The sequence below is a fragment of the Callorhinchus milii genome, unplaced genomic scaffold (genome assembly GCF_018977255.1).
Source record: "Callorhinchus milii isolate IMCB2004 unplaced genomic scaffold, IMCB_Cmil_1.0 Scaffold15, whole genome shotgun sequence".
Classification (NCBI taxonomy): domain Eukaryota; kingdom Metazoa; phylum Chordata; class Chondrichthyes; order Chimaeriformes; family Callorhinchidae; genus Callorhinchus; species Callorhinchus milii.
In genome coordinates, this window is record NW_024704756.1 from 9453771 (window position 1) to 9470003 (window position 16233).

The following is a 16233-nucleotide window of genomic DNA, read 5'->3' on the forward strand; positions in this document are numbered from 1 at the left end:
AATAAAATGAATTACAGTACTACAAATAGGATAGAGTCTAGGGGATCGTATAAAGAGTTTTGGGGGAACTGTTTCATATAGATGGTAGTGAGCACTTGGAACTTACTGCCCAAAGGGGTGGTTGAATCAGATAGTATTAATAATAATCCTTGATCCTTGCATTTGATATCGCGCTTTATCACGTCTTTGAGACGTCTAGAAGCACTTCACAGAATATACTGTAGTGTGAATTGACTGTATATTTTGTGGGTGATTGTTTTGTGATGCTCAAATGTTCACATCAATGTTAAAGAAGTAATTAATTTGACAGCTTTTAAGAGGAAGCTATATGAACTCATGGGAGAGATGGGAATAGAAGGGCACGAGAGGGAGTAAGGAGACCCAGACTAGTTGGGATGAATGGCTTGTTTTCATGCTGTACAATCCATGTAAATCTATGTACAATTCCCTGTTGATTTAATAAGAATTAGCAACATTATTATTTTCTCTCCATTTACCTTTCCCTCTATTCCAAAAATATGATAGTTCCTATGAGACTTATATTGTAGATTTAACAAAGCTATATGTAAAAAGTAACATTGTCATAGTAACAGTAACAGTAATGCTAGTGCTTTCAACTCACATTTTAACTGAGAAATACTGTAACCAAGACATTTAAAAAATGGTCACTTTTAAATTATTATTTCATACAGTTGTGTTCTTAAAAATAAATTATAATTCACAATCGGTGTGCTTTTTCCTCCACCAGGTGGACTGTTACTCAATTATAATTAATGATTTAATTAGAATTTAAATATAATTAATGATTTAATTATTTAATTGGAATAATTTTGCCCTAAATGTGCAGTAATTAATTGCAGTAAATAAAGTTGCATGTTAACTATAACATATCTGAACCACTGACCACTTGTTATTTTATTGAAAAAAAGCTGACCAACAAATACTCTGTGCATATGAATATAAACATTGATTACATTTGAAAATAAAGCTACGTGATTAACATAACTTATAGAAATGTTAAGTGAAAGAAATATCTATGTCTGAGACCAATGCTGATAGTTTACTCTGTATCTTGCTTTCATAACCCATCGATCCATTGAAGCTTCTTTGCAGTGAATCTGTGGAAGGCAAAAGAGAGACAGTAATTGATGGAAAGTCAATCATTTTATACAGTATACTCGTTCTGGTGTCAAATGCCTGCTCTGTTCATTTGGTTTCTTAATAATAATAATAATCCTAATAATTGTAAAGTGTTATACTATTTTTTACCAGAATCACTGCCCATTTGTTACCTCATAGTTGTCCAGTGGTAGCCAGTTGACAATACGTTGGGACAAATATCCAAGAAGAGTAAATAGATTAATAGCTACTGTAATATGAGACAGTAATGACGTTTAAGTGCCTTTATGAGTTTTTTTATGATGATTATTACATTCATAAAAAGAAGTACAGTACATAGGAGTTCATACTATTACGCATTTGGTTTTGAATACTATTTTGGCTGCTTTTGGAAGTATTATCTACTTCAAAGCAATATCTCTCGAGACTGAAAATCATGAGAAATTACAGAAAGATATTTTAGCCTTTAAACTAAAACATCATACGTGCAAGCACTATTAGTCAGAACAAGCCATGCAAGCTAACCATGAGCAAGACTAAATGCATGTAGTTGACATTTTACTAAACCATCTCACCTTTGCTGCTTGATCCAGAAATAGAGAGCAAGAATGCATAGCACTAATGTCACAGGTATCAAAGCCATAAGGAGTAGCAGAGCTATTGGAGTGGATTCCCCCACTGGTTTTGCTGAAGTGAAAAAAACAGAGAGGAAAAAAAGAACAGCAGTATTAAACATGTCACACCTAGCTCTATTAAATCACTTCCACACATTGTATAAATATGTTACCATCGATACATATAAACAAACCACTATGGGTGTTTACTGAACTCTTATTCCAGCGCTTTGGGATGTCCTCCCGACGTGAAAGACACTATACAAATATAATCTTGCTGTTGTTATTAACATGAGATCCAAATACACCAGATTTTCCTTAAGTGTCCAAACAAAGGGTCCCTGTCATGTATGGCTCAGTTCCGCACTTCTTACCAATTAAGCTTCTGGAGAGCAATTCATTCATAATAATAATAATAATAATTCATGACAGCTAAGGTATTGTTTGAAAAGTGGCCCATTTACCATATTTTAATCAAGCAGCCTCGCATAACATCATTCTCAATGTATTTTAGTTCTTTTAGCTCCAATATTTTGGAATATATTTAATGTCTAATAAAAGAGAACTTGTTCATGTGCTGCACTATAATGTGTTCTTAAATATAAACAAATCACAATTCAACAAGGGAAAAGTTAAAGTTAACTTTTTACCAAGAATACTAACATTGTCAATTGAATCCATTACAAATTCAATAGTATCTCAGAAAGTTTTATTCTCCTGCTGTTATTCCTAATGGTAGAATACTGCTGAATCAAACCTATGAATAGCAATCATACCTCCCGAACATTGGACAGGGCTCCATTCACTCCAGAAGCCGCGATCAGCACAAAACATATTAACAGTGGCTCTCAAACGGAAACAGTATTCAATTTGGGGGTTCACATCCGAAAGTATGAAAGTAGTTTCTTCGATAATTAGTTCAGACTGGAAACAAAACAGAATAAAAAGTGCTAACAAATGAAATTGCTGTACAAATAGACAAAATGTGCCTTTAAAAAAATCTTTGCAGTTTGTTTTTATTAATCGTTAATCGTTGTTAACTCTGTTACTTTATGCAGATGGTGCTGAGATAAATGACACAATCTAAAGAGAGGTTATCAGATTTCAACAGCTGAAATAAATGCGTCCAGTCAATTTAGGGCATGCATTTACAAGTCTATTCTGAGTTTCAGATGACAGTAAGGGCAATTGTCTATTCCTCTGGTTGCACAAACCAGATTATATTTCCTAGCACATTCTTACTATATCTGAAAGGGTTCAAGCAGCAACATTAATGCAAGATTCATGCAAGATCTAGTTAGAATGCTGTGAGATAACCTCACTTCGATGTGCTTGTGCCAAGTGTTATTGCTGCTGGGCATGTGCTGGTTTAGATTTGCACAAGATCATATTCATGTGGCTCTGCAAAGAAGCCAGTACATTTTAACTATTTTCCAAACAACAATGGGTTGTTACCAAAGGAGTTCTGCAACCTTATTCTCATTATTATTAGAAAGTTTGTCTTAAGATAATTATTTGGGGACGACAAGTTTACAGGGCTATGGGGAGAGGGTGGGGAAGTGGGATTGATTTGGATAGCTCTTTTCAAAGAGCTGGCACAGACACGATTTGCTGAAGGGCCTGCTTCTGTGCTGTATAATTACAAAGCAGGTTGAGTTTAGGACTTAAACGTGTTCAGATGAATGTTTTTCTTACTTTCCACTCAAAGTCTCGTTGTCTGAAATCCAACTGGTATTCAAAGCAATGAGGTGGTATTTTCCCTGAGGGAGGCTCCCATTCCAGGTAAATTTCATCTGTTTTTGGCAATGTTAAATTGATCTTGTCAGGAACCGCTGGCTTAACTGGAAGGGAAACAAACCATTGAATTTTATGATAATGGCCCAAAACATCTACTTCATTCAAGTTAAATATCTGGAAGAAAAGGTATTGTGATTCTCCATAAGGTTGAAGGAATTTGCATTTTTCTAGCATCTACCTCATCAAAACATTTCAAAATATTCGCCCACAAAAACACAACTCGCATTTATATAGTGCCCTTCCTGTGGGGTAGCATCTAGGAGCACATACAGCCATTGTTTACACTATATCCTATACAGCACTTTGAGACCTCATCCTGATGTGAAAGGCGCTGTACAAAATGTAAGGATTATTATAAATTCTTGGCAATCATCGTAATTGTTTTTGTTGGAAAACGGTCCTGCTATTAGCATTTACAAACAGGTTTAAGATAAATGACTGTTCTGGTGTGTCACCCTGTACGCTGTGAAGGGCATTATATAAATGCAAGTTGTTGTAGTTGGGAACCAGAAAAAAAATCCCTTCTCCTATTGAACAGTCCTGCTGAAAAGTCCACATGACTTGCCTTACCTAGATCCTGAAGTTGAAATGTGAAGTATGCCGGACTGACTGGCTTGTTCTCAGAGGAGCCATTTACACATATGTTGAAGTCATTGAACTGAATCAGATCATCACTGTAAAAATGGCAGCCAATCTTACTCTCCTGATTTTCAATATAATTCTTGCACTGTTCTGCCTGCTCTAATTCTTGATGCCTGTAAGATTTAAAAGTTAATTATTTTTGGGTTAGTTTGGGTTTCTGACACGAATGGAAACCCATTACCGTGCTTAAAGCTGATCATGTACACGAATGAACATTTGAACGATTATTAGACAATTATTGAATTATTAATCTTGCACCACACATACTTCATAATTGTCAGAGTAGCTTATTGATTGAATTATTACACAAATCTTTGTTTGAAAACCTTTCAAAATACATAATATTAAGATACTATCAAACAGTTTCCATTTAAAAATTACATTCCTGGAAATGCTTTGATGAGAAAATAAACACCACTTATTCAGAAATAAGGAAATGTTTCTATCTTATACATTTCTCCCAGTCTACTGGTTGCATGGTTTACTGGGGTTAATACTCTGTTCACTGTACGATCACAGAAAAAACAAGACCAGAACTGAGTACAAAGAGGCCTTTTTTTTTATAATTCCCTCAATTCCAATCTGGATAAAGTTTTGCCCCATTTTTGCTGCATTTATGTAATACAACATAGTTGTAATGGTGAAACAGCACATTAAGCATAGGTTAAAGAGTATCAGGCCGATGCAGCACCGAAGCATGTTTGATGTTGACGAGTATGATTCTGCACAATCCTAAAACTCTACTCAGCAAATACGTTTAATTCAGGTTTCCTATTTCAAATCTCTCCACTACAGGTAAATGTCAGCACACTCTACATTACACCAGTAGTTTCCTACTGTCATATTGTCGGTGGAGAAACAGCCAGCATGTGTAATTACTAAGCGAGAGACCTGAGTTCAATTCCAGGCAGGGTGAAACCTTGGGCAAGTTTCCTTACTCCACACGCCTAATAATAATCCCTCCAAAACCCAAAACAATAATAAATTGGTCAGTTTCAATCTGCGACTGTTTGTGGGACATTGCTGTGCGCAATTGGCTGCCACGTTCGTCCACAAATATACAGTCAATTCACTTTACAGTGTGTTCTGTGAAGCACTTTGGGACGTCCTCCTGACGTGAAAAGCGCTATATCAAATGCAAGGATTATTATTATTATTATTATTATTACTGATAAGACTCCAGCAGTCCACCAATGCACACTCTGAGCTCTGGAAGGCTTGCCAACCTGTGCCTAATGCTCTCCAGAATGAGGTAAACAGGCAGTGTTGCTTCAGTCAGAGATGAGATATTCCATTACAAAAGTGAAAATTTTGATGTAAGAGTGTGGAAATTCCATGTGGAATTTCCAATCGGTTTAAGATATCTTGGTGATGGGTTTCTGCATATGTCAGACAACCAGCTCACCAAAGAAAATCAAATGTGGTGATTCATCAAAACATTTCCGATCTGTTGAAATCAGATTTTTTTTAAAAAAGTATTTCATTTCCATACATACCAATAAAACAAGGTGTAACCAACATCGTGTGGGGCACTACTTTGCATTTCCCACACACAGTCCATATATTCCTCGTTGTAAACTATACAATGTAAATCCTTAATTTTGGAATCTGAGTGTCCTATGAATGAATAGAAATGATTATTATCCTGCCATGCCTAGTTTATATCTGATCAGAAGGTAATATTATCAGGCTTGTAACAGAGGGAGCAGACACATTCCCCCTCTAAGTACCGTTCACTTGACATCTACAACAACAACAAAATTACATTTGTATAATGCCTTTCACGTCGGAAAGATGTCCCAAGGCTCTGGACAATCAGTGTTTCGGATCCGAGCTGGGGGTCAGGATTGGGGAGGGGGGAGGACAGCGGGGGGAAGGAGAGTGATCCAAAGCACGGTCAAAGAGGAGGGTCTTGAGACAGGTCTTGAAGGAGGCAAGGGAGGGAACGAGGCAGAGGTACTGCGGGATGGAGTTCGAGAGGATGGAGGCAGAGTGTCTGAAGGCCCCCCTGATAATGGTGGGGCGGGTGAGGTGGGGGACATGAAGCAGGATGGAGCCCACTGAGCGGAGAGAGCAGGCAAGTTGCTAGGGGGTCAGGAGGTTGCAGAGGTAGGGGGGATCAAAGCCACCTGTGTGATGGGAAGCCAGTGGAGTCGGGCGAGGATGGGATTGATAGGGTCACGGAGCCTGGTGTGGGAGAGGATACGGGCTGCAGAGTTCTAGATGATCTGCACCCTATGCAGGGAGGAGTTGGGGAGGCAGACAAGCAAGGAGAATGGATAGATTAGCTCTGATGTATGAATTTCAAATTTGAACAGGTTTTGCCATTAAAAACATTCCACAAATTAAATAAGAAGCAGATTACAACAATAAATTATTTTTGTTTATAGAAGGAAATATGCACTGAAGTTTGCCCAAAGATAATCATTTGATTTATTTATTATTGAGTACATCATTCTACTCCAAACCACAACTAGCATCCTACCATAACTCTCCCTTCGCTCTTTGTCCTTAAATGGTAATAACTACAATTGTTTGGAAATCTGGCACATAGAAATTATTATTACTGTAGCTCAGTGATTAGAGGGCTCGCCTTGCAAACGAGACACCTGGGTTCGATTCCAGGCAGGGCGATATTTGGGCAAGTTTCCTTACTCCACATGCCTAATAATAATCCCTCCAAAACAAAACAATAATAAATTAGTAATTTTCAATCCACGACTGTTTGTGGGACACTGCTGTGTGCAATTGACTGCCGCGTTTTGCCCACAAATATACAGTAAATTCACTTTACAGCATATTCTGTGAAGCGTCTTGAGACGGCTAGAAAATGTGAAACCGCTGTATCAAATGCAAGGATTATTATTATTATAACATTTATATTATTATTACTGATCACTTCAAAGAATAACAGATGAGCATTAAAAAAAAATTCCTGTGGATGCAGCTATTACCTTCCATGTATGCCCTGTATACCAGTTCGGTCCAGTTACTCTGTAGTTCAGTCCCATTGGTACATTGACCTTTTACTAAAGTCCGAATTTTTACATTTATTTCTTTATTAAGGTTAAATCCATCAGTGTATTCCATTCGATTTGTGATTACATTCTGTCGGGGAAATAAATTCAGCATTGATTAAAAAAATCTTTTGTTTTAAAGTGCTCCATCACTGAATAATATTTCTATCTATTCCACATAGATAGAAATTGTTAGCTTTATCCCCCCCCCAAAAAAAGAAGAATTATATTTCATGTTGAATAAATTTCACTTACTTTACAATTTGTTGAGTCTGAGTTACCATAACTCAACATGTATCTGATCACACACAGTGATTGACCGGCCAGGTTTAATGGAGCTTTCCATTGGATATGAAGCTGCCCGAGAAGGCCAAGATCTCTAATCTGCAGATCAATGGGTGGACCAACTATAACAAGAGAAGCATCTTTTAAGTGGAAGATTATGAATGAAACGATTTGCAAAAAAAAGTTGACAATCGTGAAATATTTAGTAACTTTATATAATAATAATCCCTCCAAAACAAAAAACAATAATAAATTGGTTATTTTCAATCCACCACTGTTTGTGGGACATTGCTGTGCGCAATTGGCTGCCGCGTTCGCCCACAAATATACAGTCAATTCACTTTACAGTATATTCTGTGAAGCACTTTGGGACGTCCAGAAGACGTGAAAAGCGCTATATCAAATGCAAGGATTATTATTATTATTATTACTCTCAAAACACTGTCTCTGCGAGTACCTGAAGTCAATTTTGCCGATGTGCCGCTTGCCCATAAAACTAGAGCAAGAAAAGTAACAGTGATGCTATTCAAGCTCATTATTCCACTCTGTCCCGTCATAGTAAGACTCGGTTGTTTCACAGTGGTTCGCTTGCCCTCTGTAAATTGATTAACCTTAATTAAAAAGAGAATATGTAAAATATCCATTGTACAACAATTTGATAGAGCGAGACTGGGATTTCAATGTCCACGATACACACTATAGACATATATATACACACCTGTGGATTTTTTAAAGTTTTTAAAATAGAATATTAAAGTACTTCTGATAAAAAATAATTTATGATTGTCAATACAGGCGGCAAAATATCAGTTTTTAATGATTTAGCACAAGACGTTGAATACATAAGGAGTGATAAATGAGCAATGATGTCATCAATTTGCTCAGAGCCCAAACTGCATGTTAGAACAAACCCAGGAATGACATTAAAAAAAATACAATAAAAACGGAAGTCGTTAGGAACACACAGCGAGCGGGTCAGGGCAAGTCTATGGAGAGAGGAAACCGAGTTTGGGATATCCTCCTGCCGTGAAAGGCACTGTACAAATTTAATTTGTTGCTGTTGATGATGTTGTTAACGTTTCAGGTCGACAACCTTTCGTCGGGATGAAGTAGCACACCTTAAGATGATTTCAAAAGAATGGTAAACCATAAACACAACGCCTCGACGGCGCCTCAAGGTAGGAAATGACAGCAGGCAAATTATATTTCAAAATGGGCAAAAGTAGTGCACAATGTACCAATGCACACTACCATTTCCTCTTGCTGTCATATGCTTTTAAGATGGATACTTTCTCAGTGTCAGTGAGTGGGGCTGTGGAAAACAGATGGATTGTTACCCAACTTGGAACCAAAACAAACCCCCCCCAAAAAATGTTCTCCTCTGTCAAACAGACAATAACTTCTTCCCCCTCCCTCTCCCCCTCCTCCACGCCCCCACCCCCTAACTACACACAATTAAATGCATTAAATGAATTTTTTTTAAAAAATGTACTTTGTGTTAAATATTACACGAAACAGAAAAAAAAACCATATGACATTAAATCAAAAATAAAAAAAAAATGTCTTTTTTTTAAAAATGAGATATTAAGTGTGACATAGCCGTGAAAGGCAATAACAACAACAACAACAACAACAACAACAAATACATACAGAACGGGGTCTAAAAATGTAGCATTTCAATGCAATTCTTTGATAAGGCAGAAGGTTACCTGCAGTCGTTATTGAGGTCGTTGGAAAGACATTACCCCCAAAACTACTGAGAAGGATTGTGCCTTTTGATGCTTCAGGTTGGGACAAATATTGATTCATTCCCCCCACCCCCCACCACCCCTCACCCCCACTTTGCCTGGGAACTGACAATTGTCCAAAAAATACATCTGCTGTTTTTCTGATTCATTTAAAAGACTCTTTTTTTTTTCTTTCCTTTTTTTGGGGGGGAGGTTGGGGGGGGGGGGGGTGGGGGGGGAGTGGTAAAACATCAACAAGAAAAGTCTCAGGATTTGCGAACGACTTCCAACCCCAATTCGGTGGCAAACGGATAAGGTGCGAGTGCTCTCTTGGAGGTTAGTCTCAAGACCCCCCAAAAAATAATAGTAAGTCATAATAATAATAATAATAACGTTGAGTGTCTTCTGTGCAGCGTTGCATTAAGCACAGCACTTGGAAACTCCAACCATCACTCCCAGGTGGAGACTCACTGTTGGGTGGACAGGATACCTGAGCTGATAACTCAGCAAAGATAACTCACTCGACCAGAGGATAAAACTGTGCTACATCGCTATTTGCAACTGCAAACTAACGGTAAGTAATAGTTAGGGCTCTTGGACTGAAATGCATTCCAACACACGCGAATTTAATCCGACTGCACAGCTCTCTCTCTCTCTCTCTCCCCTCTCTCTCTCTCTCTCTTATATATCCACACGACTGACTCTCAAGGTAAACTCGTACTTTTTTTTCCCAACAGTTTATATTTATATTTAAACGGTGGGGGAGGAAAAAAAAAAGTCTATCGATTGCAATTCTATCAAACTGATCACCCACAGAGAGAGAGAGAGAGAGAGGAGAGAGAGAGAGAGAGAGAGAGTGAGTGGGAAACGTTTTCCACTGAATTGCAGCTGCTGTTGCACTGTTAAATGATTTTAATTCACAAACTGACTGTATTATTGCGCTTCATCCTCACCAAAGAGGGTCACGACAGCTAGAAACTGGGTTCAACTTTGGAGCCAATATTTTTCAGACGTACTCACCTGCTCTCAGGCTCTCGGTTCGGTGCTCCCTCGATTGATTATTGTATCGTCTGAACCTGAACTGTACTCTGCACAGGATGTGAAATGAATTGAACATCCAACCTCAGTCTCTCCCCGCCTCCATCATCGTCAGCAAAGGTTTTTTTTTTAAAAAAAATCAGAAACGCATCACTCTTCAGATCTAATTATAAGCCCAAACCTCGTCGTTTAGGAAGTGAATAAAGATGCGATCTGTTGCAAAGTTTTAACCGTTTGTTAATAAGTTGCTTTTCTGTTACTACACTCTGCAGAAAACTCTGGGAAGCACTTTGATACCATTCAAGGTCTTGCATCGAATGCAAGGATTGTTCCTCATGTGTTCATCTTCAAATATGGAGTTCTAACATGCAGCCTTTCAATGGAATTATTTAATAAATAATAATAATAATAATCCTTGCGTTTGATATAGCGCTTTTCACGTCGGGAGGACGTCCCAAAGCGCTTCACAGAACACACTGTAAAGTGAATTGACTGTGTATTTGTGGGCGAACGCGGCAGCCAATTGCGCACAGCAATGTCCCACAAACAGTCGTAGATTGAAAATGACCAATTTATTATTGATTTTGGTTTTGGAGGGATTATTATTAGGCTCTGTGTGGAGTAAGGAAACTTGCCCAAGGTTTCGCCCTGTCTGGAATTGAACTCAGGTCTCTCGCTTGCAAAGCGAGTGCTCTAACCACTGAGCTACAGACAGTAGAAGGTAGAGTAGTTATTTGGGTTATTGGAAATGCATCACTCTCAAACTACTGGGATGCAGTGTCTCTGGTGCAGAGTTGGCCCACGAACATCTCTGTAAATGGCGATGATGCTTTTCTGAAGTTCTGATCTATATCGTTTTAGGGATATGGTTCTAGTTAGTGTCAGGTCTCCTACGCCTGTTGCATGGGGGGGTGGGGGTTGCAGAAGAAGAAAAGTCTCAGGGATAAAAGGGATTTCAGCCACCACTTTCAGCCACTGTGCCCCAAAACCCTGGAACACTCTCCCTCAATCCCTCTGCTTTGACCCTTTCCAAGCGCCATCTGAAAACCTTCCTCTTCAACCGCACTTACGGCCACCTCTCCGCCCAGCTCGGAGTCAGGCTCCACCACTGTTAAGCGCTCTGAGATGTTACCCTGCGTGGAGGGTGCTATATCCGTCAAGTCGTTGTTGTAATTGAATAAGCTCTTTGCAGTATTTCAATCCCGGTGCACATATTTCTTCTTAAACATGAGGTGATGAAGCTTTGACTAGTTTATGAATGATTTTAAATTCTAGAATCAAAGCGGAGGAATGGTGCAATATGAGAACTAAAGTTTTACTGAAGAACATTTCAAAACCTGTCAGAGGTGCTTTTTTTAAAAACACATCATTTTTCTCAGTAAAGGCAGATAGCAATGCCAGTAAATGGTTTCATCTTTGCTCCCTGGTGATTTGATCATGTGTATAAAACCATAAGAGTAATTAGGAAACTAATTCGTAAATTACTCACTCCATATTACTCATATTTTGGCAGTTTGCATTATTGTTTAACCCATAATGCTAGAGGTGTGGAGTTAATATACATTTGTAGACAGTAAAGGAAAAATTCAACACATGACCGTCTGAAAAGATGGGGTTTATTTCTTAAACATGAAACAGTTTAGGAAATATACTGCACATTATACATAAAGTATATACATAGTCCCAGGTTGGTCAAATGACTTCATGCATGCAAAATGTAATACAAATTATTTACAAAGACATTTTTGTACGTTTCATAAGAGAAAACATATACACATTTGGGAAATCCTAAGAAAGAGCTGATTTTGTGGTACACAGAATTAAGATTACAGAAATATACAGAATTTTGTGTTAAAAAGTTTTCAAAATAAAACAGTATGTGATACCTACCCAAACGTTGCATGAAATGAACTCCATGGAATAAGTAGGCAATATGGTGTCTGCAGTACGTTTATATTTACATATTTCAGCCAAAATTATATTACAAACAGATTTCCATCTCAAACTGTCTTAATACACATTTTGTGGATTTACATGGAATGATATGCTGCAGCCAAATTTTCTCTTGCAAGGTTTCAAACCTCTTCAACCCCTATCTCGATGGATGGTGGGAAGGTATCCATCCACTGACCCATTTTAAGCCAGTACCATGCAAATTTGTATTAAACTCACTAAACTGATCTAACACATCCATCAATAGTCTCAGCAAGGATAAAAATGTTCAGAATTACAAAATGATTTTTACAATTTGTTTGGAAAGGTCAAGGTACACACTTTAAGTATCTATGTACATTGGCCTTTTTAAAGAATCATAGGACATATTCCTCCCTGAAATTATGGTAGGGTTAGGGTAATTGCGTGGAGTGCATAAATGTTGTGATCCTAGTTTGATGTGGAGTTCAAATCTGATTCCTTTCAGCTAACTGTGCATTAACCCAGAATATATTTATTCAGTTCTGTGGCTTACCATATTGCAACATCTTCCCAAATGAATCTTACATCTGTACATCTTTATTTCCATTATTAGAATGATGCACTTTAATCGCAAATCTCAACATTGTAAATGTAGAAAAATGTTACTGGCAGTAACATTTTCATTCTGTTTTTGAAAATTGGTGGTGTCCCAATCTATTAAAAAAAATTACAACAAAATATTTAACCTCTGACTAACTCAAGTACAACAGTCAAATCCAGTTCATTATTTTTGTGCAAAAAAAATTACCCAGCATCGTACAAATAATCATCACATGTACCCCAATTTTGGGAAAACATTATATTAAAAAAATTCACTATTTAAACTAGGTAGGCTGCACTGATTTTACAATTGTTATACAAGCTTTTGACTACAATCCAGTGACCCTGGTTCAAAAGTGGATACAGATGTTGGGAGAGAATGGGATTAGGCTGGATAGTAATGTTAAATGTAAAATTGCAGAGGTCTGGCAATTTATATAGCGCTTTTCATAAAAGTAGCATCTCGGAGCGCTTAGCAGTGGTGTATAGTTTGATCTGAGCTGGAAGAGAGGGGAGGTGCTCAAAGGCATGTCAAAGTGTTCTGGTGTGATTTGAAAATGGGCAAAGAAGAGGCAAGACAGAGGGATTGAGGCAGTGAGTTCGGGTTTCGTGGCATAGTAGCTGAAAGTACAACAGCCAATGGTGGAACAGAGGGAATAAGGGATGTCAGAAGACCCAAGCCAGCTGAGTGAAGTTGGCGGGTAGTGGAGTGTGGTGTGAGCTGATTGGAGAGGTAGGGAGGTGCCAAGGCTTGAACTGATTTGAGTGTGATGATCTTGAAATTGATCGGTTCTCAATCGTTCAGGGTGCTAATGGTGTGGGGTGATGGGGGTGTGGAGACGGTACAGGTGAGGCTATACGCGGCAGAGTTTTGCAGCATTTAGACCTTACTTTGTTGCTACTTATAGTGGATAGAATTTGATGTTACTTATAGTGGATCTGGGGAGACTGATGAGGACTGAATTGGAAAAATTGAGGTAGGAAGCAAATGAAAGTGTGGATGTGGAAATACACAACAAACACCTTTAAGAGAGGAAGAGGTAAGAGGATGGATTAAAAAAAAGTTGGAAAAATATATATTCCACATGAAAAAACTGGCTCGTTTTCACTGTGCAAAATATTCTGTGCTCTCTCCTTCCAGCTGCTGTTTCAAACTCACAACAAATGAAATCCACAAAACAGCATGATTTAAATCAATATTTGGATTCCAAAACTGTGCCTGAGTTGTGTAAGATAATGTAGAAACTGCAACCCCCACAAGATATTAGTTTACAAAATGTTGTGTTGAAGTAAACTTTCTCACAAATTGTACTAACTGCATGAAATCTCTGTGGCAGTGCATTTCGAAACAACTTCCAAAAATCGTATAAAATTAAATAACTTAAATTTACATTTCTTGAACATAACCAAAAGCTATTAAAACAAAGCTTTTTAACCAAAGTATCATACACCAAATTAAATAAAGTAAACAAAGCTCATTTGCCAAAATCTACTTCTAATAGATTAATCAAATTTCATTGTGCTGCATTAAGAAGTCATCTTAGATGCAACAGACATCTTTACAATGATTAATATTCATGTCAGTGCAATTGAAGCTTGTTACTTGTTAACATCAACCTACAGAAATTAAACCCCAAATAGCTGCAAATCAACAGAAATTTGAAGCAGGTGGGTGGTAAGAGAAAGGAAGAATAAAGATGACTCTCTTTAAACATGTGAAAAAAATGAAAGGCAATGTCCCACATATTGATTTTTTTTCCGTGTTATGTTCACAGTGAGAAGAATCATGCAGAGGTTGAATGAATGAGGAAGAATGATTTGTTCCGAATCCAATTATTTAGCAAAAACAGAAAAAAAGTCATTTATATGCAACTTATGACTTAAGGACTGAAGATGTTAGCCTTTTAGCTATAATAAATAAGTATTGATAAACTACTTTTGTAGGTGTGGTCATTGAACAAATAGTATGTAACCTTGGCTGAAAGTAGTAGTTTATGAAAGGAACCACCTTATAAACAGCTGTTAGCACTGATAAGTCTTTTGTTATACATTGGATAATTGTGGAGTTTTAGACATGGGCAATTCAAGTAAAGCTTGCACTGTGGTCCCCACTTTCACCAGTCCTCTTTCTTCCAATATATGATGAGGAAGACAAAGTTTGTCCTGAAACAAATAAAAAGAATTAATTCAAATAGTATAACACTGGATTTAATTAAATCTGGACTAAATTAAAATGGTAGTAGATTCTTTAAATGTTCATCCCTGCCAAATTTTTGCAATATTGTGCTTTACAGTGGATACAAGCACTATACTAGATATTGCTCACATTAGTTTTCACAATATTATTTAACTACCGACCTTTGAAATTGATCACAGGTCACTAAATGACACCACTTTACTATTATTTTGAAGGAGTTGGAAGTTGTCATTAACCACTATGTAGGGGGTGTACTTTACAAAGCCGAGTTTCTCCCTGTGTCCTGTCCAACAATTCCTCATAAAATTGGTGACTTACTTCATGGCTGTGTGGAACATTGCTGTGCCACATTAGCCTACAAAATACAGCCACTGCACATTCACAATATAATCCCGTGAAGTGTTTTGAGACATCAAAACAGGATGATGGGAACTGCAAACTTGATGATGGATTGTCTAGTAACTCTCTCCCTAATTGATCTATCCACTTTAATCCAGCCTTCAATAAATCTTCCAACGTGAGCCACTTGTGTCAGCACTGCAAAAGCTGTTGGAACTTTCTTCGTATCAATTAACCAGCAACACAGGAAATAATATATTATTATGACAATACCTCGGGCACTCCTAATTTTCTACATGCCTCGAGAAAATTTTCAACATTCCTTCTGCACTTCGCCATGCTCAGTTTAGGCTGGAAAATAAAGAAGTCATACCGAGTTAATTAGGGTTCTTTTGTCCAGATGGCAACAAAGATTCCGTAAACAATCTCAATAAAAAACCTAAAATAATATTTTTGAACAAAAGTTTTGGAGCACAATATAGCATTTGTTATAGAAAGGAAGCAGTGATGCCAAAATGTAAAACTCAAAACAATATTATTGTTCAGTTAATTAATTCACCAGGACATCATAAATAATTCATCAGTTATTCACAAGCACATGTGTTCTAAGTTTTGTTTCTTTATCCCATTTAACATACAGTCCCCTCTGAGGAATCTCTTTTTGAGACTGAAAAGTGCTAACTTATTTAGCTGTTCCCCATAAATGCTCTTTGAGCACTACTAACGTTAGTAGAGATATACACTTTAATTTACGCTTAAATCAAGTTTCCAAAATAAAAGCAGATGACCTCCTTTTGCCAATTATAGTTAAATATCTTTTAAAGTTATATGTAAATAACAGTTACTACAGTTGTTTATCAAAGGAATGTCGTCACAGGGGGATATTGCTCATCCATATGGTTGAACTTAAGATGTTGGAAGTCCCCTTTCGATTTATAGACTGA

At 37.4% G+C, this 16233-nt stretch overlaps 2 protein-coding genes across 5 annotated transcripts in view; both read right to left on the reverse strand.

Annotated features, from left to right (window-relative positions):
* Positions 1-220: 220 nt before the first annotated feature.
* On the reverse strand, positions 221-10340 carry LOC103177887 (interleukin-13 receptor subunit alpha-2). 2 transcript variants are annotated; one of them, XM_007892257.2, is made up of 10 exons: positions 10222-10340; positions 7932-8069; positions 7445-7596; positions 7127-7280; positions 5669-5789; positions 4101-4285; positions 3429-3574; positions 2510-2657; positions 1695-1806; positions 221-1118 (listed from the first exon to the last, which is right to left on the reverse strand). In XM_007892257.2, exons 1-10 carry the CDS (start codon positions 10316-10318, stop codon positions 1079-1081), a joined length of 1293 nt encoding a protein of 430 aa, XP_007890448.1. In that variant the 5' UTR covers positions 10319-10340; the 3' UTR covers positions 221-1078. The 2 variants fall into 2 exon arrangements, with proteins under 2 accessions (XP_007890448.1, XP_007890449.1); XM_007892258.2 differs by having other exon boundaries at positions 7932-8085; positions 10222-10281.
* A 1498-nt stretch (positions 10341-11838) lies between these two features.
* The window catches only part of lrch2 (leucine-rich repeats and calponin homology (CH) domain containing 2), a 31387-nt gene continuing 26992 nt past the window's right edge, over positions 11839-16233 (reverse strand). For all 3 annotated transcript variants that reach the window (XM_007892256.2, XM_007892254.2, XM_007892253.2), the window contains 2 exons: positions 15563-15640; positions 11839-14916 (listed from right to left, as the gene is read on the reverse strand). In XM_007892256.2, coding sequence (XP_007890447.1) covers positions 14797-14916; positions 15563-15640 — 198 coding nt within the window. In that variant the 3' untranslated portion in view covers positions 11839-14796. The remainder of the gene's footprint in view (positions 14917-15562; positions 15641-16233) is intronic.

Bases quoted from the DNA above. Each gene is read 5' to 3' on its own strand.
- LOC103177887 (XM_007892257.2), bottom strand. From the start codon at position 10,318: ATGTTCAATTCATTTCACATCCTGTGCAGAGTACAGTTCAGGTTCAGA. The intron at 5,790-7,126 runs GTAATAGCTGCA...ATTCATTCATAG, and splicing joins ATACAGGGCATACATGGAAG to GACACTCAGATTCCAAAATT. The intron at 2,658-3,428 runs GTAAGAAAAACA...TTTTGTTTCCAG, and splicing joins AACGAGACTTTGAGTGGAAA to TCTGAACTAATTATCGAAGA.